This window comes from Grampus griseus, assembly GCF_964374135.1.
Source record: "Grampus griseus genome assembly, chromosome: 2".
Lineage (NCBI taxonomy): Eukaryota > Metazoa > Chordata > Mammalia > Artiodactyla > Delphinidae > Grampus > Grampus griseus.
Genome location: NC_139018.1, coordinates 27795559 through 27822867, shown reverse-complemented (window position 1 = coordinate 27822867; position 27309 = coordinate 27795559). Strand labels below are relative to the sequence as shown.

Here is a 27309-nt window from a genome sequence, read left to right as displayed (position 1 = left end):
AGTGGTTGAGAGTCCACCTGCCGATGTAGGGGACACGGGTTCGTGACCCGGTCCGGGAGGATCCCACATGCCGCGGAGCGGCTGGGCCCGTGAGCCATGGCCGCTGAGCCTGTGCATCCGGAGCCTGTGCTCCGCAACGGGAGAGGCCACAGCAGTGAGAGGCCCATGTACCGCAAAAAAACAAAAAAAGACAAATCTATATATTTATTTATTTATTTATTTATTTACATTTTGGCTGCGCCGGGTTTTACTTGCAGCATGCACAATCTTTAGTTGCAGCATGCTGACTGTTAGTTGCGGCATGCAGGCTTCTTAGTTGCAGTTGTGGACTCTTAGTTACGGCATGCGAACTCTTAATTGCGGCATGCATGCGGGATCTAGTTTCCCAACTCAGGATTGAACCCAGGCCCCTTGCATTGGGAACGTGGAGTCTTACCCACTGGACCACCAGGGAAGTCCTGGAACCTTTTTATTTTTTTAATTTAAAAGTAATTTTACAAGTAATTTACAGAATTAAGAATAAAGGCATAATAAAAACAACTTACTAGAAATTTTAATTAAATTTTTTTAATTAATTAATTTAATTTTGTCTGCGTTGGGTCTTCGTTGCTGCGCGCAGGCTTTCTCTAGTTGTGGCGAGTGGGGGCTACTCTTCGTTGAGTTGCGCGGGCTTCTCATTGCAGTGGCTTCTCTTGTTGAGGAGCATGGGCTCTAGGTGTGTGGCCTTCAGTAGTTGTGGCTTGCGGGCTGTAGAGCGCAGGCTCAGTAGTTGTGACACACGGGCTTAGTTGCTCCGCGGCATGTGGGATCTTCCTGGACCAGGGCTCAAACCCATGTCCCCTGCATTGGCAGGAGGATTCTTAACCACTGCGCCACCAGGGAAGCCCCTAAAAATTTTAAAAGAGGGCTTCCGTGGTGGCGCAGTGGTTGAGAGTCCGCCTGCCGATCCAGGAGACGCAGGTTCGTGCCCCGGTCTGGGAAGATACCACATGCCGCGGAGTGGCTGGGCCCGTGATCCATGGCCGCTGAGCCTGCGCGTCCGGAGCCTGTGCTCCGCGGCGAGAGAGGCCACAACAGTGAGAGGCCTGCATACCGCAAAAAAAAAAAAAAAAAAAAAAAAAATTTTAAAAGAATAAAACTCTTTGCATCAAGTAAATTTTGACACACAAACATTACAGAAGATGAAATAATTCTGTCACATATTCTTTTAGCAAAGCAGAATGGTCCAGGTTCTTGCCAAAAATATGTGATGAAGTCTTCCCTGTTTAATAACTAACTGGATGACGATACCACATTTCCTTTCTGTCCTTAGAAATATATTGTCACTCATCCTGTCTTGAGTTTGAGAGTATTCATGTAGGATATTGTCATCCGAGGACTCATAGAGATTTTGCTTGTATGATTAATTTCACATCATTATTAGGACCTAGAGCGTAGCTGTCTCTGCATTTATCTTTTGATTCATTTAATAATTTTTTTTTCTTTTGCGGTATGCGGGCCTCTCACTGTTGTGGCCCCTCCCGTTGCGGAGCACAGGCTCCGGATGCACAGGCTCAGTGCCCATGGCTCACGGGCCCAGCCGCTCCGCGGCACGTGGGATCTTCCGGGACCGGGGCACGAACCCGTGTCCCCTGCATTGGCAGGCAGAGTCTCAACCACTGCGCCACCAGGGAAGCCCTAATAATTTTTTTTTAATAAATTTATTTCATTTATTTTATTTTTGGCTGTGTTGGGTCTTCGTTGCTGTGTGCAGGCTTTCTCTAGTCGTGGAGAGTGGGGGCTACTCTTCATTGCAGTGCGCGGGCTTATTGTGGTGGCTTCTCTTGTTATGGAGCATGGGCTTTAGGCACGCGGGCTTCAGTAGTTGTGGCTCGTGGGCTCTAGAGTGTGGGCTCAGTAGTTGTGGCGCACGGGTTTAGTTGCTCCGCGGCATGTGGGATCTTCCCGGACCAGGGCTTGAACCTGTGTTCCCTGCCTTGGTGGGTGGATTCTTAACCACTGCGCCACCAGGGAAGGCCCATCTAATAATTTTGACACAACTTTCTGTGTCACTTTTCTTTGTCAGGAAATGAAAATTTCTGAATTCTCACTTGTGCTCAATGAACCCTAAAAGCAATCTGCAGTATTTTGGGCAATGCAAGGAGGGGTGACAGCTTATTTTACAATTCCATCATTCTTTTGTTGTCTTCGTATTTTGATCTTTAGCATAGTTGGGAATAATTGATAAGGAATGATGAGTAATAATGAATTCTAGGATAAGAAGATCACAAAATGTTTCAGTATATAGAAAGAAGATTCCATAATGTATCTTAGGTTTATGAAAGAATTCAGTGGACCTATATGGTAATTGCAAGATAATGTAAACTTCATTCTCTTTTTCAAAAAGTAAATTTTCTCTTTGTTCTTAGGAAAGCCTGTAGGAAAAAAAAAAGTCATGAAATATCAATCCTTACAAATAGAACTGTTTTTAAAAAACTCAAAAACTATAATTGAATCCAGTGAACCCAAATGAACCCCAAGGGTTAATGGTATCTTTTTTTTTTTGGCAGTACGCGGGCCTCTCACGGTTGTGGCCTCCCGTTGCGGAGCACAGGCTCCGGACGCGCAGGCTCAGCAGCCATGGCTCATGGACCCAGCCGCTCCGCGGCATGTGGGATCCTCCTGGACCGGGGCATGAACCCGTGTCCCCTGCATTTGCAGGCGGACTCTAAACCACTGCGCCACCAGGGAAGCCCAATGGTATCTTTTGATTAATAGAAATTCTTGATTTTTCTAATTTAGTAGTCTAATTTATTGATCTTTTCTTTATGGTTAGTGCCTTTTCATGCCCTATTTAAGAAATCTTTGCTTACTCCAAGCCCATAAATACATTATTGTATTTGTTTTCTTTTATTGTTTTACCTTTCTATTTTAAAATCAACAATCCATATAGAATTGATTTTTTTGTTAATGTATAGTATGAGGTAGGGTAAATTTCATTGTTTTCCATATGGCTATCATGTTGACCCCAGTACCATTTATTGAAAAAGTCATCCTTTTCTTACTACTTTACAGTGTCTCCATCATAACTCAAGTGACTATATATGTGGATTTGTCTGTGGATTCTATTACTTTGGTTTATTTGTCTATCCTTGCACCAGTGTCAAATAGTTTTTTTTTCTTTTTTTTTTTAATTAATTAATTTTATTTATTTTTGCCGTGTTGGGTCTTCGTTTCTGTGCGAGGGCTTTCTCTAGTTGTGGCAAGTAGGGGCCACTCTTCATCTTGGTGCGCGGGCCTCTCTTGTTGCGGAGCACAGGCTCCAGATGCACAGGCTCAGTAGTTGTGGCTCATGGGCCTAGTTGCTCCGCGGCATGTGGGATCCTCCCAGACCAGGACTCTCGAACCCGTGTCCCCTGCATTAGCAGGCAGATTCTCAACCACTGCGCCACCAGGGAAGCCTGTCAAATAGTTTTAATTACTGTAGCTTCATAATAAATCTTGATATCTCTTAGTGTAAGTCCTCCAATTCTGTGTTTCTAGATCAGGGATTTTCTGTGAAGGCTGAATTGTAAATATTTTTAGGCTTTGTGGGCCATGTTTGGTCTCTGTCAAATATTTTTCTTTCTTCCTTTTTCTTTCTTTCTTTTTTTAACCTATAAAAATATTTTAAAAATCAGTCTTAACTGGGTTTGGCCCTGGGCCGTAGTTTGCTGACCCCTGATCTAGATTGTCTTGACCATTCTTGGTCCTTTCTGTTTCCCATATAATGCTTAGAGGCAGCTTGTCAGTTTTCAAAAATACGCTGGAATTTTGCTGAACATTGCATAGACTCTATTGACCATGTTGAGGAAGAACTGACATTTTAATAATATCAAGGCTTCTGATCAGTTATACCTATTTTTGATTAGTTTTAGGATTGGAATTGTGACCTCTTCCATTCTGTAGCTGTCTTACTAGGTTTAACAAGGGACTATGAACACCATAATTTTTCTTAATGCTTCCATTTGCCATGGCTTTTCCTGTTTATAGTGATTATTTCTCTTTGGAATTTTGATTTTAGGATCTTGGTTATACATATTAGAAAATGGCATTATTTCACATGAAAACTAAAAGGGCAGGAATTTGATTCCAGAATTTAAAATCTTGTAATTACCGTGGTCTACTGATGTGAATGTGTTTATATATTGTGATAATCAGACATTATCTTGTTTAAGGGTATTTGTATTTCTGCATCCCTCTTAAGTTTTTGTACCCAATTTGGAGTATATTTTTTGTATCAAGTTTTGAAATTTTTATACCTAGTTCTAATGGTTTCATACCTAGTTTTAGGGGTTTTATTTTTTAGAAGTTTATGAAATACCTAACTGTACAAGCAAAAATTTTCAAAATATTTAAACACCAGATGTTTGTCTTTTTTTCTTTTCATCTAACCAATGTACAATGCATGTGTTTTTGTGTGATTGTATTTAGTGGATGTATACTACGTTTGTACTTTATTTCCAGTACGTTTTTATACGTTAAAAAGGTCATAGTAGTTCATTGTGTTGATGTAAAGATGGCTTATTTTCGTACATATGTTTAATATGAGTATCTCTTAATATATTTATTCCAAAGGCCTAAAAGCTCTTTACTTTTATAAATCAAAAAGGTTTTGATAGTCTGACATTTTTAACATCCTTGAACTTTGAAAAATTTGAAGTGCAGTATTGATAACTAATTTCCATTTATATGTAGTGTTGAAAGTATATTTCAATTGGTTTAACATATTCTGACTCCCCAAATAAAAATAAAATGATGACCCTTGGCTCCTGGTCAACAATTAAATCTAAAAGCAAAGCACCCTACCTTTTCATAAACACTGCATATTATATATGCAGGCATGAGGCTTACAGAAGTGAGTTCATTACGTTTTACAACTTTTCCGCCATGTTCACTTCTTCTGTATCTTTACATCTTTTAGTGCCTTCTGCTTCCTTTATCCTTTCCTCTGGCCTTTGCCTATGCTCTTTTCCTTGTTTGGAATCCCCTTTCTGTCATTTTTTGCTTTATCAATCCCTACTTTTCCTGCCCTGGGGATGGCACTTCTGTAATTATGTGTCGAGATCTTTCAGTGAGTCAGACATTGGGGATACTTAAGTGAGCAAGACCAACATGCCCCATATTTATCAAATTCTGTTCTAACTGTTGATTTACTTGTTTCATTCTTCTTATGGACTGTGAACTCCTTGAGGTTAGGTATCAGTTTATTTCCAGCACTAACACAGTACACGACAATTAGTAGGTGTTCAATAAATGTTGCTTACGCCAGAATGTCTTAGTTACGGGTAAAATTCTCAAGGCGTTCACAGTTTAGTTAAAAAGCAGTTCATTCATATTCAGAATTTGATTATAACACTAGCTAACATGTTGAAAAGTGTTCTTATACTGACTTGTGTATTATATATAGTCTTCTCTTATCACTTATATGAACTAATAATTGCTGAATTCAGTACAAAACAGATGACTTTACATATCTTTAATGACCTAAGGTGTTATTTCAGACACTTTGAATTAATAAATGTAACTTCAAGAAAAGGAACCAAATCATCACAAAACCTGAAATGGCATACTTCTTTACCTTCATAAATATGTGGTCTTTATCTTTAGCATTGCAACGTACCTTTTTTTGGGGGGGCTGCATCACGCAGCTTGTGGGATCTTAGTTCCCTGAACAGGGATCGAAGTGGAAGCTCGGAGTCCTAACCGGGAGTTCCCTGTGACATGGTTTTGACAAGCACCTGGTCAGCTCCTTTCCTCTTTGTCCAACAATAGCTGTGTCAAGCCTTCACTATTCTGCATAGACCATCTGTGCTAATGTTGCTTTCTCTGTCTTAGCAAACATCATTATTTCTCTTTGTATCTTTCATTTAGCTTCCTGCTTCACAGAGATAATCAAGGCTTTCAGGCCCAATGAAACTCACTTCCCGGCCTTACCATTACTTAAGTTGCCATCCTAATCTTTCTTGTACTCTCAGAAGAAGCCCTTTTCCTGGTTAGGGCTAACACTCTCTGTGTGTCTTTTAAAGAAATACATTTTACATTTTTATCAAAGTGATACACACACTTGGTTTTTTAAAAATCAAGAGAAACAACCACCCACTGCCCCAAACCACCCTAGACATATTTCCTAATGACATCTTTTAATTCTTTAGCTGTTTCTTTTGGTAGTTACCTTCATATCACTAAATAATGTGTTGCTACTTTCTTGACTTACACATGTATACTTACACATTAGATACTACATGTTTACTTCCTATTCTGATAGATAAAGGTTTAGTTCTTATACTGTTCTCTAACTCCATCTGCCCAATATATTTATTTCATTCAGTAAATAATGTTCATAGAGGTAAACAGTGTATTGTGATTACATTTCCTTTAGCATAATAACTTTTTTAGAATTTCTAGTTGCCTTTCTTCTTGCAACATCTTTTTTAAAAAAATATTTATTTATTCGGCTGCATTGGGTCTTAGTTGTGGCACGTGGGCTCTTTTTGTTGCAGTGCATGGGCTCTTAGCTGTGGCACACAGGCTTCTCTAGTTGTGGCACACAGACTTCTCTCTAGCTGTGGCATGCGGGCTCTCTAGTTGTGATGCGTGGGCTCCGTAGTTGTGGCACTTGAGCTTAACCCCTGGACCACCAGGTAAGTCCCTCTTCTTGCAACATCTTTAAAATAATCCTCCAACTCCAGACTCAAAAGCAACATCTCTTTTTCTCTTGAGATCTCTCCCCCAGATTCATGCATTCTCTTGCTTTTGCCTGGGCTGGTTGGCTGGTTTGCTGCTTTCAAGATCTGTCATATGGCTGTTACTCCAGCATTTCCCTTGACTCTCCTTCTAGATTGGATTCACTGTTTACTGAATCTCATGGCTTCCAGTTTGTGGTTTAGTGCCTCCTTTTCCTGGAGTGCATGCTCAACTAAGAAATTGTGGGTTGGAGTTTCCTGAGCCCTTGCATGCCTGAAAATATTTTAATCTAACCTCACACTTGATTAGTAATTGGGATATATAATTTGAGGTTGAATATATTTTTATTATAATTTATGTAAACTAAAAAACAAAAGAAAACAAAAAGTTTACCCATTTTTCCCACCTCCACACCCTGCCTCTGGCAACCATCAGTCTGTTCTCCATATCTATGAGCTTGGTTTTTTAATTAATTAAAATTTTTTTAAGATTCCAAATATAAGAGAGATCATATAGTATGTCTTCCTCTGACTTATTTCACTTAGCATAATGCTCTGCAGGTCCATTTATATTGTTGCAAACGAAAAGATTTCATTCTTTTTTGTGGCTGAATAATATTCCATTGAATGTATATACCACATCTTCGTTATCCATTCATCCATCAACAACATAGGTTGTTTCCATACCTTGGCTATTGTAAATAATGCTGCAGTGAACACGGGGTGGGGGGGAGGTGCATATATCTTTTTGAGTTAGTTTTTTCATTTTCTTCCAATAAATAGAAGTGGAATTGTTGGGTCATATGATAGTTCTATGTTTAATATTTTGAAGAGCCTTCATACTGTTTTCCATAGTGGGCTTCACCAGTTTACATTCCCACCAGTGGTACACAAGGGTTCCCTTTTCTCTGTATCCTTGCCAACACTTGTTATTTCTAGTCTTTTTGATAATAGCCTTTCTAACAAATGTAAAGTACTATCTCATTGTGGTTTTGATTTGCATTTCCCTGATGATTAGTGATGTAGGGCATCTTTTCATGATGTCTTCTTTGGAGAGACATCTCTGTATCTTCTTTGGAAAAATGTCATTTGTCTGTTGGAAAAGTATCTATGATCTTTTGCTCATTTTAAAATCATATTGTTTCTTTTTTTGCTGTTGAGTTGTATGAGTTCTTTATATATTTTGGAATTAGCCCCTTATCAGATACATGATTTGCAAATATTTTCTCCCATTCAGTAGGCTGCCTTTTCATTTTATTGATGGTTTGCTTTGCTGTGCAGAAGCTTTTGAGTTTGATGTAGTCCCACTTTGTTTTTGCTTTTGCTTTTTTTTTTTTAAGTAAGCTTTTTTAAAAGCTTTTATTTACTTTATTTATTTTTGGCTGCATTGGGTCTTCACTGCTGCACTCAGGCTTTTCTCTAGTTGTGGCGACCGGGGGCTACTGTTCGTTGAGTTGCGCGGGCTTCTCATTGTGGTGGCTTGTTGCATAGCACGGGCTCTAGGTGCTTGGGCTTCAGTAGTTGTGGCACACGGGCTCAGTAGTTATGGCTTGCAGGCTGAGTAGTTGTGACGCGTGGGCTTAGTTGCTCCGCGGCATGTGGGATCTTCCCAGACCAGGGCTCAAACCTGTGTTCCCTACATTGGCAGGCAGATTCTTAACCACTACACCACCAGGGAAGTCCCTGTTGCTTTGCTTTTGATGTCAGAATCAAAAAATCATTGCCAATGGGGCTCCCACTCTTCTTTTCATTTTGGAGACATTTCTCAAATATATTGTGATCTCTGGTTGTCCATTTATGTTTAAGAGTGGGAGACACTGAAGCTGATTGGGAGCTCTGTGTATATGTGGGGGGCTAACCAATTGTCAGACTTTGCTTTAAGTGATAGGGCAAAAAACTGCTAACGCTACGGGACCCTTAAATTCAGGCATTTAGAGACATTCAAGACCAGAGAAAGGCTGATCAGTGGTTCTGAATATAGATTTTAATTTACATAATTTTAGCCCCAAGTCTTACTTGTCTTTCCCCAGCATCCCTGGATTCTGAGAATCCTGACCCTCTCTGGGTTTCTGTGGGCAGGCCAGCCCCATTTTGATTGTAACCTTCTCTGCTACGAGCACTCTAAACTGCGGCTTCTTCCTGTTCCATATGTTACCACTCATGTTTGTTCTTTGTCTTCCAGAATTTAAAAACAAAATCCTCATCTACTGGTAGCCCCTTCTCTCTGTTTATAGTGAGTTTATGTATTTTTATTTATTTATTTTTTAAATGTTATTTATTTATTTATTTCTGCATTGGGTCTTCGTTGCTGCGCGTGGGCTTTCTCTAGTTGTCGCGAGCGGGGGCTACTCTTCGTTGCAGTGCGCAGGCTTCTTATTGCGGTGGCTTCTCTTGTTGCGGAGCACCGGCTCTAGGCACGCAGGCTTCAGTAGTTGTGGCTCTTGGGCTCTAGAGCGCAGGCTCAGTAGTTGTGGCGCACGGGCCTAGTCGCTCCACGGCATGAGTTTATGTATTTTTTAATTTCTTGCGATGACTATATAGTGTCAACTTGGCTGGGCTGAAGTACATTTTCCAGCCGTGTTTCTTTCTTTCTTCTATGTTTCTTATTAGGGTGGGTCACGGGAGATTTTTGTGTCTAACATGAAACATTTATCCCTGGTCAACCTGAAATTTTCTAACCCTTTCCCCAGAAAAGATTATAAAGCCCCTTTTCTGTCTTTGGGGAAATCGTCATTCTCTAGCTGGTTTACAACCCCTCTTTGATATTCTGTAACTTAAATTCTGAGATATAAAGCTATCTAGTACTAATACATCTTACGTTAGATGATAAGGAAGAAAAATCAATCAAAAACGTTTGACTAATAAATATATACTTAAACATTTAATATCAAACGTTAAGGAAGAAATATTCATAACTATCACAGCCCGTATTTCAGCAACTGGTCATGTAATTACAGTTGGTATTTATAACTTGCCTTCTTCCTCTACTTAATCCATATTCCCTTTAGTCTCAGTGAGCACCGCAGCTGGTCTTGGTTCCTTGTCTGGTGGAGTGACCCAAACCTTCATTTTTGAAAGGTCTGAGCTATTCTCAACCCTGCCTGAATTGAGTTATTTTAGTTTTCTGTTGACTTTAACCACAGGACATGGAAGTACTAAGGGATGTCCTAGAGGATCTCCTCCATTCCAGACATATTCCTCACCCTCACTGTGTAGAAATAACCCAATTTCCCCTTGAGTGACAGGATTAATCCCCCCCAGCCAGTACAGTAACTCCCTTTTTTGCTTGTTGATTCAGAACCCAAAGTGGCCAGATGGCAGTCTGAACTGGAGTTTAATAGAATCATTGTTGTGTCCCCTGATAGAAGCATTCTCCCTTTGAAACTAAGACTTCTAGATCACCAAAGACTGATGTCACAGGGATGGGAAGTTAATATTTTGCTGAAACCGAATTTATTACTCTCATTTATTTCCCTAACAAATGAAAGAAAAACCCTTCTATTTCTCATTAGAGGCATGAAAGGCATCACTATCACCGAAGCCAAAAACCTTGGAACCATCCTAAATTCTTCCTTTTCCATTATTTTAATCCCACCTGTTAGAAAATTTATCAGCTTTACTTTCCTTCACATCTCTCTTTATCTCCTCCTTTACATCCTCATATCAATCACTGCCTTAGAACAGACTTCACCTTCACTTACTCAAATTGTAGAGACAATCTACAATTAGCTTTTCCCACTTATCCATTTACTACTTTTCTGCTAGAGAAATCTTTTAAAAATCACGTCATATTTAGTGGCTCTACGTGCTTAAGGTAATTTCCAACTCCTTACCCAGCTGAATTAATTCACCTGTTGTAACAGAGATCCAAAGTCACATGGCTTTAACAAGTTAGAAGTTTATTCTCCCTCGGGACTTATATGGTGGCTCTACAGTGTTAAGAATCCAGGTTCCTTCTGATTTGTTACTTTACCATCTCTTAGTATGTTGGCCTTATCTACGTGGTTCAGGATGCCTCACCACCATGTCAGAGCCAGCATGAAAAAGAAAATGGTGAAGAGAAGGATGTGTTCTTCCCTTTAAGTTTACAACCTGGAAGGATGTGTAAATCATTTTCACTCTCAGCTCATTGGCCAGAACATGGCTAAACGTTCCAGCTGCAAGAGAGTTTGGGAAAAGGAGTTTTTAGTCTGGCTATCCTTATGTCTAGCTAATAATGGAGAGGCTCAATTACTGTAGAAAAAGGGGGAATGAATATTGGAGGTGTACCAGTAGTCCATGCCACCGAGGTATACGAGGTCTTCTGGAGATTGACCTTTGCCTGCCTCTTTCCTTATCTCTTAGGGTGCTGCTTTTCCACTCCTTCTCCTTTCCTAGGTGTCCTAGATCTTGTTTCCTCTTTCTTTCAGCCATGTTAAACTGTTTGCCAAACATGCTATGCTGGTATGTGTTTCTCTGCCTTTCCTCATAATGCTTCCTTAGCCTGAGATGTCCTTGCCACCCACTGCCATCATCTCCAATACTCTCTGTTAACCTGATCTCTGAGAATTTGTTTTTCAAGAGTTAACTTAAGCATCTTCTATGATATAAAGCCTTTATTGGAGAGCACCACCTTCACCCTGGTAGAACTAACCATTCTCTCCTCTGTTGCCCTTACTATATGCAGATAGACTTTAGTCATTGTACCTTTTGGCAGTTATTTACACTTAGATTCTTTCTTTTCCATTGTAAACCCTTTGAGGGTAAAGAAGACATTTTATTCATGTATCCCTTGGATGTAGCATAGTGCCTGACAGAGGATATACACTAAATATTTACCAAATATGCAAGTGGGTCCCTAGCAAAAATATCTCTGTCCGGATTTTTAAATGTCAGGGCATGCTCTTAAGACATAGCTGGCTGCTGTTTTTTCAACTTTTTATCAATTAGTCAAGATGATAATGTTAGCTCCAACAATATCTGTAATCATCCTATATTATCTTGTTAATTGTTTCATATTTAGTTTTTAGTTATAATTTAACTCTAAAAGTACTTTCAGAATTCTACGGGACTTTTTTTTCTGTTTGAAATGAGTGGCCTTTTCTGTCTACTAAGGCACAATATTTATAATTGCTTTTGAACAATTCAGTATATCAGTGACTTGCTGCAGGAGATTTGTCCTGAGACCTTCTGAGCTCTGCCACCTTAACATACTGGTTCTAAGATATAGATATCTCAGGGTTTGTTTAATGACTAAGAGTCATTTTTGTAAACAGATACTAAGGCAAGATTGCCTTAAATATTTTTACATGGAGAATTTTTTTTTTCTGCTTTACTGTCTTGAGTAATATCTTTTGTTTTACTTGTAGATTTGATGGTCCTCGAAGATTTGAGGATTTAGGGTCAAGGTGTGAAGGACCGAGACCCAAAGGGCCTCGTTTTGAAGGAAATCGCCCCGATGGGCCAAGACCCAGATATGAAGGTCACCCAACAGAGGGCGCTAAAAGCAAATGGGGAATGATTCCCCGGGGGCCGGCATCTCAGTTCTATATTACCCCCAATACATCCCTCAGTCCTCGACAGAGTGGACCACAGTGGAAAGGCCCCAAACCAGCTTTTGGACAGCAACATCAGCAGCAACCTAAGTCACAAGCAGAACCAGGAAACAAAGAACCATTAGCAGACACCAGTAGTAACCAGCAGAAGAATTTTAAAATGCAATCAGCTGCATTTTCCATTGCTGCAGATGTAAAGGATGCCAAGGCGGCTCAGTCAAATGAGAATCTAAGCGACTCTCAACAAGAGCCACCTAAAAGCGAAGTCTCGGAAGGGCCCATAGAGCCTTCTAATTGGGACCAGAATTCTCAAAGTATGGAGACTCAAATGGACAAAGCCCAAGCTGTTACTCAGCCTGTACCCCTTGCAAATAAACCTGTACCTTCTCAATCTACTTTTCCCTCAAAAACAGGGGGGATGGAGGGAGGAACAGCAGTAGCAACATCATCATCACTAACTGCCGATAATGATTTTAAACCTTTGGGTATTGGTCTTCCCCATTCAGAAAACAACCAAGATAAAGGGCTGCCTCGGCCAGATAACAGAGATAATAGGTTAGAAGGCAATCGAGGCAGCAGCTCATCTTACAGAGGTCCTGGGCAAAGCAGAATGGAAGACACACGGGATAAAGGACTAGTAAATAGAGGTCGAGGCCAGGCAATCAGCCGTGGCCCAGGGCTGGTCAAGCAAGAAGACTTTCGTGATAAAATGATGGGTAGAAGAGAAGACAGTCGAGAGAAGATGAGTAGAGGAGAAGGCAGCCGGGACAGAGGGTTGGTGAGGCCAGGAAGCAGTCGGGAGAAAATGCCAGGTGGTCTGCAAGGCAGCCAGGAGAGGGGTAGAGCTGGCAGCCGAGAAAGGGGACCACCTCGGAGGGCTGGCAGTCAGGAGAGAGGACCCCCTCGAAGACCTGGGAGTAGAGAGAGAGTACCACCCCGAAGAGCCGGGAGCAGGGAGACGGGACCACCTCGAGGGCCTGGCAGTCGGGAAAGGGGTCTGGGAAGACCAGAGTTTGGTCGTGACAGAGGTCCATTTAGACCAGAACCAGGAGATGGTGGGGAAAAAATGTATTCGTATCACCGAGATGAGCCTCCTAGGGCAACGTGGAACCATGGAGAAGAGAGAGGGCATGAAGAGTTCCCATTAGATGGTAGAAATGCTCCAGTGGAACGAGAAAGACTTGATGATTGGGATAGAGAGAGATACTGGAGAGAATGTGAACATGACTATCAAGATGATACGCTAGATTCCTATAACAGAGAGGACAGGTTTCCGGCACCATCTCGATCTCACGATGGAGATAGACGAGGCCCTTGGTGGGATGATTGGGAGAGAGATCAGGATATGGATGAGGACTACAACAGGGAAATGGACAGGGACTTGGACAGGGATGTGGATCGGATTGGAAGACCTATGGATATGTATGATAGAAATTTGGATAATGAGTGGGACAGAGATTATGGGAGACCACTGGATGAACAAGAATCACAGTTCCGTGAACGAGATATTCCATCTCTTCCACCTTTACCACCCCTCCCACCTCTTCCACCTGTGGATAGATATCGGGATGATAGATGGAGAGAAGAAAGAAATCGAGACCATGGGTATGATCGAGATTTCCGTGATAGGGGTGAGTTGAGGATCCGAGAGTACCCAGAAAGAGGAGATACGTGGCGGGAAAAGCGAGATTATATTCCTGACAGAATGGACTGGGAAAGAGAACGATTGTCAGACAGATGGTACCCATCTGATGTGGATAGACATTCCCCCATGGCGGAACATATGCCCTCCTCACATCATTCTTCTGAAATGATGGGGTCGGATGCAAACTTAGACTCTGACCAAGGCCTTGGAGGGGTAATGGTTCTCAGTCAGAGGCAGCATGAAATCATTTTGAAAGCTGCACAAGAACTGAAAATGCTTCGGTAAGTTAACTACTTAAGATCATTTCTTTTAGTCAAAACCGCATTCAGACTGCTCTTTTTAAAATGATGTGTTATATTTGAATGGAATCATTTTTTTTCAAGTTCTTATTACCACATGATTTTAATTTTAATTTCTAGTCACTGAGTGCTGTTTTAGGGTAGGATGGATATTTAGGAACTGTATTAATTATAAACTTATGTCCTGAAATATGCAAATTGGATAGCCATTCTTGGCTTTTGTAGCTATGTTGCCGACGTGCCATGCCTGTGATTGTTTCAAGTTCAAACTTCAACTTTCCAGTGCTCTGGATTTCACAGAGCTCATACGTAAAATCCCCTTTTTCCCCTGAGGCAGTTTGCTCTTTGGTATTAGATCTGATGGACTTCATATTCACTAATCTTTGGTATAACTTTGGAAAGTGCTGAAAGGATTTATATTTTTCTCTGTTGAAGCTAAGAATGGTTTACCTGGAAGCAGCCTCAGATTTATCTAACTATTGATTCTTTCTTTTTGGGATGTTTTATCTTTCATTATAACTAGAAGCAGGTATCTCTACTTGAGGATGTTACTTGTTTCTACATAATCAAATATTTTCTTTGTGAGATGGAGAATAGAATTTGGATTTCTTGATTTACAATCACCCAACTATCTATAGGTATCTACATAATGCTTCCCATTAGTGGCAGTAATAATAAAAGCTAACATTTATTGCACACTTACTATGTACCAGGAACTGTACTAAGTGCTTTGTATGTATTAATTCATGTAATCCTTATACCAACTATATCCTGAGATGAGAATTTAGGAGTCACTGACAGATTGCAATGCGAAATTACTTTTTGAGTAATTTCTTAGGAATTAGCAGTGTTTTGTGAAAATAAATTAATGGTTAGTTGTTTGTTTGTTTGTTTTTTAATGGTTAGTTTTTGATATATTCCAATGTATTGTTTTTTTTTCATTTTTCAATTCTGGTCTACATTTGTGGATTATGCTGATTGAAATTATAACTGAAGCTTTATGACTAAAAAAGTATAATGAGGAAAAATACCTGTAAGTAAAGATGAAAGATCAGGTGCCTCAGGAAACAAAACAGATTTCTGTGGTCTATAGAAGATACACTCTTAAGAGATTTGACTTTTCCAGATTACTCCTGAAGAAAGTAGTAAATGTGGAAAGTATGCTATAGAACATTTAGCTATTCTCTGTTCACTTTTAAATTATGGACACCTTTAATTTAACACCTACTGTGTGCTGGCACTGTGCTGATAATTTAGCATGTATTATCTCAATCCTCCTATCTCAAATCCCTATCTCAAAGGCCTGCAAAGATAAGCAGTAGTATTCCCACTTCACCAAAGACACTAAGGCTCAGAGAGTACCACTTGGCTACCGGAATTGGTAAACCTAGAATTTGAACCCAGTCTCTAAAATCTATGTTGTTTATGGAGAACACCAAGCTGATTGGTGTTACTAAGCTGCCAAGGTTTCTTTCCTTTCCTTTTTGAAATCTCCTTTTCACCCGTTATTGCTTTGTATAGAAATGCTGGATACAAGGTGCCTCATCATCCTTTTTTTAAAGCTCTTTCTAGGCCACATAATAAAACAAAATATATGAAGTGATGGGTAAGAGTGGTCATAGTTGAATACAAGTCAGTCACGTTGTATTGGGAAAGTCATAGTATGATTTACATGAGGCAGAAAACAATCTTTTTTTATACTTGACCCTTACTTTGTGTCCATTTGGGTCATTATACTTTACAAAATGGTAGGGAGAAAATTGGAAAAGGTCTGAAGAGGTTGTGGTAGATGTTGTATGTGTTTACTGTGGGCATTGTAAGGAAAAGTGAAGGGAATTTGACCAGCGATTTAAAGAAAAACTGGAAGAGTTAACATAATTACTCTTTAGGAGTATGAAGTGTTGTTTTTAAAGGTTTAGATTGACAACTGTTCTCACTGTATGCAGCAGGGGCTGTAAACTAAAATGCCCACAAGAACCAGACAGGTAACTAAAATGAGTGAAAGCGGGCCAGTGTAACTCTACTGGGTTTGGTGAGGACTGTGGCAAACTGCTTCATCTAAAGCGGGCAGCCACTACTCCACTGAGCCGATTGTTGGCATGTGGGAATGTAGGCCCAGTGTCTGCAGATCTCTTTAAAATTTGAATTTATATGGAAAAATATATTATTTTGCTTTGTAAGTAATGGCAGCTAGCTCAGATTTTAAAACTAATATGGAAGCTAAATTTTAAAAAACCTTTTTATATATTCATATATATCCAAATACATTGATATTTGGCCCATGTGCCACCATTTTGCAACCTCTTATCTAAAGACTATTGAACAAAAAAAAATAGCAAGAGAGATTTTTGTTGGATGAAAGAAAAACATGACAAGTAGGTGAGATATTAAAATAAACTAAAGAGGCAGGTTCTAGAATCGGTCCTTGAAGATCTTCAATAATTTATCATTATTTTATAGGTCGTAGATGACTGATCAGTTAGCTCATAAAGGCAAGAGAGTATTACCCTGGAGATGTTTTATGGGCACTGCAGAGGGTTTGAAAAAAGGTTTTAGTTTCCTTTTTTGTTCTTCAATATTAATTATAGTTATTTAGGAATGGAGAACACATGCCTTATGTACAATGGCAATTTTATTTGTTTACAGAGAACAGAAAGAACAGCTTCAAAAGATGAAAGACTATGGGTCTGAGCCACAGATGCCTGACCATCTACCACCCCAGGATTCGAGATTGCAGAATACATCTTCAAGACCTGGAATGTATCCGGTATGGGAAAATATGTGCCCAGAAAATGAAATGGTTCTTACTTTGTATGTTTGTATGTCATTTGATTTTTTTTTTTGTATTACAATAAGTATAAATTTCCTCTATAAAAAATGTAAATTTTGGAAAAGTAAAAAGCTAATGGTAATGGACCTTTGAAAATATTATGAGTATGGTCGAAAGTGTGACAGAAATGCTTTTTCCCCCAGGGTTTGATAAGTACACCAAGTACACCTGAACTATATATATGGCTTTGTGTTCACAAAATTGTAGAATTTTCCTGGTAATCCTTTTTGTTCAAATAGTCCTGTTTTCCATTTGGACAGTGTAGGGACTCCCTGTGAGCCCTGCTCATGTGAGCTTCGTAGTCTCCCTGCCTCTTCAGGCTACTAGCCTTTAGCTAGGGAAGGGGTTGAACATCATGCCCCAGTTCAGGCAGTGAAGCTACGTTAAAGACTTGTGTGATTAAGCTCTCCCCTTGTTGTTGCTGTTTTCGTTTTACCTTTAAGCCAGTGATGGGCTTTAAAAACGTTATCATGCAAATATAAGTGAGAGAGAGAAAAAAACACTGCTGAACCATTTCATCAGATTAACTCTTCATTTCTCAATGTTCCCTTCCATCCTAATCTAACACACAACACTCGGATGTAATTGTTGATGTCGGCAACCACCATGATGTTGACTCCCCAAATCATATCTCTTGGCCTGTGTATGCATCCATCTGCCTACAGGGTTTCTCTCTGGGTGTGTCTCCTGCCAAACTCAACATATTTAAAATGGAGCTCATTACCATCCTCCATGAAAACTTGTTCTTTCACCTCATTATCACCTAGTCACCCGAACTTGAAACCTGAAGCCAGCCCTAACTCTTTTCTCTGTTCTAACCTTCTGTGTTCAGTCATTCTGTTGATTAATTTTACTATCTTTTTAATATTGTTCAAGTATTCTATCCTCCACTTCCCTACAACCTCAGTTCTAGCCTTTGTCAGTTCTTGCCTAGATTATTTCAGAAACATCCTAATTCATCTCTCTCCATCTCATTCGCCTCTGATCCATTCTTCATTCTGCTTCCAGAGTGATTATTTTTAAAATATTTTTTGAATCAGATTTTGAGTTATAATTTACATATGTTTTAAGCCCACAGTTTGAGTTTCGACAAATGTATACCAAAAGATAAAAAAAATTTCCACTGCCCCCAAAAGTTCTCTCATGCCACTTTGTAGTTAGGACTACCCTACACTCTACTTTAGGCAGCACTGATGTGACTGCTGGCCAAAATAGACATTTTATGTCTTTGTCTTTTTTTTTTTTTTTTTTTTTGCCTGCATTGGGTCTTCGTTGCTGTGCACGGGCTTTTTCTAGTTGTGGCGAGTGGGGGCTACTCTTCGTTGCGGTGCACGGGCTTCTCACTGCGGTGGCTTCTCCTGTTGCGGAACACAGGCTGTAGTCATGCAGGCTTCAGTAGTTGCAGCACGTGGGCTCAGTAGTTGCGGTACGTGGGCTTCAGTAGTTGTGGCATGTGGGCTCAGTAGCTGTGGCGTCGGGACCTAGGGCACATGGGCCCTAGGGCACAGGCTCAGTAGTTGTGGCTCATGGACTTAGTTGCTCCGTGGCATGTGGGATCTTCCCAGACCAGGGGTTGAACCCACGTCCCCTGCATTGGCAGGTGGATTTTTAACCACTGCACCACCAGGGAAGTCTCCAAAATGGACATTTTAAGACATAAATCTCACCATGTTGTACCTTGACTTTAGAACGCTTCAGTATTCTTGTGTTCATTTCAGGATAAAATCTAGATTCTTTTGCCTGGCCTTTTATGTTCTTCCTGAGCTGGCCCAAGCTCTGCTTACCATTACTTGCTACTCCCTCTCTTTACTTTCCCTCCACATGGAGCTTCTGACAATTCTATGAGTGTGACTGGCTCTTACTTCATGCCTTTGCATATGCATGTTGTTCTCTAAACCTAGAGTTTCTTTTTTTTTCTCTTCCTATCCTCTCCTCCAACTAGTTAATTGTTTATTTTTTAGAACTCATCTCTGTATCTTCTCTTCCACTTGTGTAAGACAATTGCCCTTGCATGTACGCCTGTAACATCTTATGGGCCTCTGTCAGAACCCTTATCATACTGTATTTGGATTGTCTGTCTTCTTGTCTGTCTTGCCTTCTGTCTTGTCTTGCCTTCTCTCTTATCTTGCCTGTCCTTCATAAGGATAGGAACTACATCTTTTATCTTTGACTCTCTTAGCAAATGGTAGAAGCTGTAGATTATAGATCCACATTTCTGCTTTATTCACTTGATAAATCAATCATAAACATTTTAACATATTGCTACAAGCTTTATATTTTTGATGCACAATTTATTAAAACTATTCCATTTAACAAAGTTAAACCTCTGTTTCTAATCTTTTATTAATACAATGTTAATAAATGTCTTTGTATCAAATTCTTATTTTTTTTTAGTTTTAATATTTTTTATTGAAGTATAGTTGGTTTACAATGTTGTGTTAATTTCTGCTGTACAGCAAAGTGATTCAGTTATACATATATACACATTTTTAATATTCTTTTCCATTGTGGTTTATCCCAGGATATTGAATGCAGTTCTTTGTGCTATATAGTAGGACCTTGTTGTTTACCCATTCTATAGATAAAAGCTTACATCTGCGTTCTTTATTTTCTACAAACCACTACCCATTATGCTTCAAATACTTGTTTTAGATAACTTCTTAAAAGTACTTTTAAAGTCCTACAGTGGTATACTTTAGTTAAAGAACGAGGACTTTTTAATGATTCCTATAATATAGCCAACAGCTCTCTAAAATAGTTATATAACAACTATACTATAGCCTTGCAAGCATCAGCTACTTAATATTTTTGGAAGATATAATATTTTAATAAAATGTTTGGTAGTGGGGCTTCCCTGGTGGTCCAGTGGTTAAGACTCTGCATCCCCAATGCAGGGGGCCCAGGTTTGATCCTTGGTTAGGGAACTAGATCCCTCATGCTGCAACTAAAGATCCCGCACACAGCAACGAAGATCCCGAGTGCGGCAACGAAGATCCTGCGTGCCGCACCTAAGACCCGGTGCAGCCAAATATTTTAAAAAATAATAAAATGTTTGGTAGTTTTGATAATTAGTGAACATGAATATTTTCTGATAATTGTTAATTACATTTCTTATAAAAATTCTATTTTATCTATTTGACTCTTAAGGTTTTTCTTACTAATTTATGTTATCCTTAGTATGGTACAGATATTAATCCTTTCTCATGTAAATACTGTAGGAGGTGTTCTGTTTTTCACAAATGTATATATTGCTTTCACTATGTAATATGAAGAAAACACTTTTTATTTGTAGACACAGTCCAGAATTCTTAGGATATTTAAAGCATGTCTGGGTAGCTGTGCTCCAGATGCAGTAGCTTTGTCATGTATGGGCATTCCCTTAATAAAGTTTAAAGTGCCGTAACCTACAGTTTACCTTACATCATTTACCTAATAGTCATTTGTCTTTAACTCCAGCCTATAGTGGCCTCTTGTTAAATAATATTTCTTACGTATTAGCCACAATGTAATTTTGTTACTCAAAAAGTTTAACACGCAGCCTGTGTATGAATAAATATATAAGTAATGTGTATTGTTGGCTTTCCAAGGTCTAAAGCAGCTGTCAATTTGTTTGTCAATAGAACAAACCAGAAACATAGAACTAAGAGAAATGGGTAAAGAGTGTTCGAATCAGAGATTAAAATTATCTCTGATTGCAAAGATTAAAATAAAATTTAACGATTGGGTTTCAGTATTAAGTAAATAGAACCTATCTGCCAAGAGATTCTACTGTTTCCTTAATATACATTCCTGTTGGCATTTGGTGGCTGTCAGAGAGATTACTAAATGTCCCATTTGGTTTCTTTGTTTTGTTGTTTCCCAGTTCTGATGTTGTGTGTTGGTACCAGCCTTGCCACAAACTACTATTGTCAGTCAGACAATTAGGTAGAAGTGAGGGAGCTAGCTAGAGTTTGTTTCTCTCACTGGAAATTCACTATTTTTGTGGAAGAGATAGGTTACCATAGTGGGGAGATAGTTTATAGCAGAGATTCTTAACCAGGTGGTGAACATCAGAATTACAGAAGTTTTGTTTATTTTAAACTAATGCTAGAACCTCACTCACAGAAATTCAGTAGGTTTGAGGTGGGCCTGGGATACTTGTATCAAATTGGCTAGCACCCTAATTTTTCTGGAAGGAGAAGAAAAAGAGGGTGGTTCATTGCAGGGAAGGGAGGAGGTCATAGTGTTGAGGGCATTTTTTTTTTTTCCTTTTTTAAACCAACCTAATTGAGGTATAATTTACATAATCTGATTTGCCCATTTTCAGTTTGTAATTCAGTGATTTTTAGTAAATTTACTGAGTTGTCCAACCATCACCATAATCCAGTTGTAGAACATTTTCATCACCCCAGTAAGATCCCTTGTGCCAATTTGCAGTTAATCCTCATTCCTACCCAAGTCCCAGGCAACAGCTAATCTACTTTCTGTCCCTATAGATTTGCCTTTTTGGGCATTTAATTTAAGTGGACTCATACAATATGTGGTCTTTTGTGTCTGACTTCTTTCACTTAGCATAATGTTTTCAAGGTTCATCCATGTTATAGCATGAATCAGTACTTCATTTCTTTTTATTGCCAAGTAACAATCTATTGTATGGCTATACCATATTTTGTTTGTCCATTCACCAGTTGATGGACACTTGGGTTATCGAATAATGCTGTTGCAAATATTTGTTTGCAGGTCTTTGGGGGGCCATGTTTTTCTTGGTTAGAGACCTAGGAATGGAACTGCTGAATTATTTGGTAAATTGAGGTTTAACTTTTTGACAAATTGTTAGACCATTTCCCAAAGTGGAAATTTTACATTCTTACTAGCAGTCTAAGAGTCTTTGTGTTTCTCTACATCCTTGCCATCATTTGTTATTGTCTATTTTATCAATTATAGCCATTCTACTGGGTATGAAATGGTACCTCATTGTGGTTTTAATTTTCATTTCCCTCATGACTAATGATGTCGAGTATATTTTCATGGGCTTATTGGCCATTCATATATCTTCTTCGGAAAAATATATGCAAATCTTTTGCCCATTTTTTTTGACTATTTGTCTTATAAGAGATTTTTATATTCTGAATACAAGTCCATTATCAGATAGGTGATATGCACATATTTTCTCCCTAATGGTGTATTTTAAAGTACAAAAAGTTTTGAATTTTGAGTAAGTTCAATATATCAAATTTTTCTTCTATGGATTGGGAACCAGATTTTAATTTCTACTGATATGTGAAAACATGATGGTATGCTCATTCGTTAAGCCATTTACTCTGTTCTCCAGCCTCCAGGGTCCTATAGACCACCCCCTCCTATGGGTAAACCACCAGGTTCAATTGTAAGACCCTCTGCTCCACCAGCAAGATCATCTGTTCCTGTGACCAGGCCGCCTATCCCAATACCGCCACCGCCACCCCCTCCTCCTCCGCCACCACCTCCTCCTCCAGTGATAAAGCCACAGACTTCAGCTATGGAACAAGAACGCTGGGATGAAGATTCTTTCTATGGCCTCTGGGATACAAATGATGAACAAGGACTGAATTCGGAATTTAAACCTGAAGCTGCAACGATTCCATCTGCTCCAGTGTTACCACCCCCACCTGTTCACCCTTCCATCCCTCCTCCTGGCCCGGTGCCTATGGGTATGCCACCAATGTCCAAACCACCACCAGTGCAGCAGACTGTCGATTATGGCCATGGCCGAGGTGAGTGAAAGTGGCAAATTTGTATTTGGGATTCTAAAGGAATTGTTAGCTTCAGCTTTGGCTTCCTTAAGCTTCACTCTTACAGTGTTTTTATCCCTGATTTTGTTTACCAGACATATCCACTAATAAAGTTGAGCAGATACCCTATGGAGAAAGAATAACTCTGCGTCCAGATCCACTACCTGAAAGATCAACTTTTGAAACAGGTAGGAGTCCCAGAGAGATCAGTATTTTTAAACCTTTTAGGACCCAATTATCTCATGATTTCCCTTTTGGTAAGGTTATCTGGGCCTCCCTTTTTTTTTTTTTTTCAGTGTTCAGAAATAAAGTTTTGTGTGTGTTTTTTTTTTAATTTATATATTTATTTTTGGCTGCATTGGGTCTTCATTGCTGTGTGTGGGCTTTCTCTAGTTGTGGCGAGCAGGGGCTACTCTTCGTTGTGGTGTGCAGGCTTCTTATTGCATTGGCTTCTCTTGTTGCAGAGCACAGGCTCTAGTCACATGGGCTTCAGTAGCTGTGGCACGCAGGCTCAGTAGTTGTAGCTCATGAGCTCTAGAGCACAGGCTCAGTAGTTGTGGTGCACAGGCTTAGTTGCTGTGCAGCATGTGGGATCATCCCGGACCAGGGCTCGAACCCGTGTCCCCTGCATTGGTGGGGAGATTCTTAACCACTGTGCCACCAGGGAATTCCCAGAAATAAAGTTTTAATGGAACATAGACACACTCCCATTAGCTGTTGTTTACAGCTGCTTTTATGCTAACAAACCAGAGCTGGGGTAGTTGCGACAAAGACTGTATGTCCTATAAAACATTTACCGTCTGTCCCTTTACAGAAAAAGTTTGCTAATCCCTGTTCTAGACACTGGGAATTCAGCAAGAGAAAAATAAAAGTTTCTGTGCTTGTGAAATTACATTCTAATGGGAAAACAAACAAAAAGAATAAATGAACAAGATCGTTTCAGACCTTTGAATGTATTATAAAGACAATGAAACATTTGATGTGATGGATAGTGAAGGTGGTTAATTTAGACAGAGTGGTCAGAGGAGGCCGCTATGACAGTGAAGCTGAGAGCTGAATGACAAGGAGTCAACCATGAAGCATCTGCAAACTGACGGTCCCAGTCAGAGGGAACGGCGGGTGGTAGGTCTCAGGAACGGGAAAGTGTGGTTGCATCACAAAGAGATGGGGAAGGTAGTAGGAGGTGAGATCAGAGAGGGAACTAGGGTTAGGCAGGGGCCAGCTCACAGAAGTCCTCTTAGAATGTGGGCCTCCCTTTAATATAGCTAAAAGATTTATTTATAAGTTGAATTTAGGGCAACAGTTTATGCTAGTTCTAAATTTAGATTTGTACATTTCTGCTTTTATTTCAGAAAAAAGGGATATAGTTCTTATTTTATATTGTTTTTATAGAGCATGTAGGCCAACGAGATCGTTATGATAGAGACAGAGATCGTGAGCCTTATTTTGATCGTCAAAGTAATGTCATGGCAGATCATCGAGATTTCAAAAGGGATCGGGAGACACATAGAGATCGAGACCGGGATCGTGGTGTTATTGACTATGACCGGGATCGATTTGACAGAGAACGCCGACCTCGAGATGATAGGTATGCTATGAGAAATATCTTTGCCAGGTGTGCAAATTACCATATACTTAAGTTCAGCAAATGTCAGTGTAGTTAAAGGAACTTTAGTAAATGATGTATTTTTCTCATGCATGTGTGTGTAATCTGGAGAGGGAAGAGTACCAGTTTTCAGGAAACTAGGTGGTTGAGTTTTGTGAGCTTGAATTCCAGAGAGTTAAATGGGAGCTGGAGATAGCCAGAAAGGAAAGGAAAGAGTATTGTTGACAAAGTTGTAGTCATTGCTTAATTAATAGGCAAACAATTTATTTTTGCAATTTGTGAGTTCTGTGGATGTGTGTATGCACAGCAGATCTAAATGGGAAAGCAAAATGAAAATATAAGTATTAACTATGTATAATAAGTACCCATAGAAAAAATTGGGCAGATAATGGTGTTGCATTATAAGAGACCTCCATATGTTTTTCATTTACCAAAGCACTTCCTGTTAAACCTTCTAGGACTCAGTCATATCGAGACAAAAAAGACCATTCCTCATCTAGAAGAGGGGGATTTGATAGGCCATCCTATGATCGGAAGTCTGACCGACCAGCCTATGAAGGACCGTCCATGTTTGGAGGTAGGTTAGTGCCTTGTTAACTATAAAGATGCTGAGAACTGAAAGCAACATGAGATGCTTTCCATTGTGGTTATGGATTTAAACGTTCAGAGTAAAATGCACCCACAGATTTCTCAGAGGTGACAACGTTATCACCAAAAATAGCCATGTAATTGATGAAATAAAATGTAAATTGCTTTTTTTACATTTTTAAAGAAATTTTGGAAGCTAGAAACAAAATCGCTTATAATCCCACCACCTACCATACTACAACTATTGTAATTTTGTATATTTCCTGTCATTCTCTCTTCACACACATATTAATGAAGTTGTAATCAAAGTATAAATACAGTTTCTTTGTTGTGCTTGTTCCCATTGATATTGTGTACTATATACATTTTTCCATACATAAACCTATTATATTAATGGCTCTATGATAGTCCATCAAGTGGATGAGATATATGACTCTTATTTTTGGACATTTAGGTTGCTTTTAGTTTTTCACTGTTACAAATTACACTTAAACTAGAAATTCACACCTACTTATACAAACAAGCTTTCCTAAGCTGATGACTTGTTCTCAATATTGTAAAGCAGAAGTTACATACAGACGGACTATAAATCACACTCAGGACTATTCAGGAGTACATGTTACTCTTCTGTGTTCTGTTAACTTTTTCCTAAGTTTAATACAAACAAGGATGAATTCAGTATTTTTCAGAACATTCTTTTTGCCTGAAATCATACCTAAATCTTTTCATTTTCTTGATTTCAATAGATTTACATTATCTTAAACTATCTCTAATTAAGGATAAAAGTAGCCCCCGAATCACCATAAGTTATATTACCTTAGGAGGAGTGGAGAGAGTTAAAATTTTAAATAATTACTGTGTAAATAGTAATTTGTTCAACTGCTGGAATCCTAGGAGAACGAAGAACTTACCCAGAGGAGCGAATGCCCCTACCAGCTCCTTCACTGAGCCACCAGCCACCTCCAGCTCCGCGGGTTGAGAAGAAACCTGAATCTAAGAATGTGGATGATATTTTGAAACCACCTGGCCGAGAGAGCAGACCTGAGAGAGTAAGTCCTATGTAAATGACTAGCTTTCTTGCAAATTAGAAGCTGATAAGAAATCTTTTTAGTATCCTGAACAGAATTTCTGTACTTTTCAGTGACATAGTATTTTTTTTTAATTTTTAAGAAAATTTTATTTTATTAAAGTATAGTTAATTTGCAATGTTGTGTTAATTTCTACTATATAGCAAAGTGATTCAGCTACACAGATATATACATTCTTTTTCATTTTGGTTTAATCACAGGATATTGAATATATATAGTTCCCTGTGCTATACAGTAGGACCTTGTTGTTTATCCATTCTGTATATAATAATTTGCATGTGCTAATCCCAAACTCCCAGTCCATCCCCCCCCACCCTCCCCCTTGGCAACCACAAATCTGTTCTCTGTGTCTGTGAGTCTGTTTCTGTGTCGTAGTTAAGTTCATTTGTGCCATATTTTAGATTCCACATATAAGTGATATCATGGTATTTGTCTTTCTCTTTCTGACTTACTTCACTTAGTGTGATAATCTCTAGGTCCATCCATGTTGCTGCAAATGGCATTATTTCATTCTTTTTATGGCTGAGTAGTATTCCATTGTGTATATGTACCACATCTTCTTTATCCATTCATCTGTTGATGGACATTTAGGTTGTTTCCACGTGTGACATAGTATTAATATCAGATTAAAGGCATCTCCAAATCATCATAAAATCTCATAAACTGCCTACCCTATAGAATCTAAGAAATTAGAGCTTAATTGCTTGGCAGAAAAAAATGTTGAAAATTTTAGAAAATAATTCATAAGAACTCAATTAATTGCAATTTGAAGAAGGGAAAAGAGGATTTGGTTTTATGGTATGTGGAACTAAAAGAGGGAGAATTAGGAGACTTGATTAGTTTAGACCTATTTTCCTCCATATGTATACATTCTTAAATTTATCTTATATTGCAAAATAATTAGATTCCATTTAAATAAAATGGTTCTGTTTAAATAAAACGGGAGATTTCCATCAGAAGTTTGACTCTGTATATGTATGTATGTCACTGTTTTAGAGTCTGTTTCATCTATTATTAGTATAGTTACTCCAGCTTTCCTGTGGCTGTTGATATATCATTTTCCATCCTTTTAATTTCAATCTATTTGTGTCTTTCAGTGACACAAATAAAGTATGTTTCCTATAGACAGCATATAGTTGGATCATGTTTTTTTATGCGGTCTGATAATTTTTGCTTTTTAATTGGATTGTTTAAATCCATTCATGTGTAATGTTATTATTGATATAGATGGCTTAAGTTCCCTGGTGGTCTAGTGGTTGGGATTC

The 27309-nt window shown here is 39.0% G+C and overlaps 1 protein-coding gene across 4 annotated transcripts in view; it reads left to right on the top strand.

Annotated features, from left to right (window-relative positions):
* YLPM1 (YLP motif containing 1) overlaps window positions 1–27309 on the top strand; it is a 74248-nt gene that overhangs the window by 26688 nt on the left and 20251 nt on the right. For 3 of the 4 annotated variants that reach the window (XR_014296320.1, XM_082647737.1, XM_082647738.1), the window contains exons 5-11: window positions 12053–14164; window positions 16829–16949; window positions 22324–22744; window positions 22858–22950; window positions 24155–24350; window positions 24827–24945; window positions 25851–26005. Coding sequence is in view for 3 of the 4 variants with exons in the window: in XM_082647737.1 (XP_082503863.1) it covers window positions 12053–14164; window positions 16829–16949; window positions 22324–22744; window positions 22858–22950; window positions 24155–24350; window positions 24827–24945; window positions 25851–26005 (3217 nt within the window). In the remaining variant the exon portion in view is untranslated. The remainder of the gene's footprint in view (window positions 1–12052; window positions 14165–16828; window positions 16950–22323; window positions 22745–22857; window positions 22951–24154; window positions 24351–24826; window positions 24946–25850; window positions 26006–27309) is intronic. The other variant, XM_082647739.1, reaches the window with a different exon arrangement.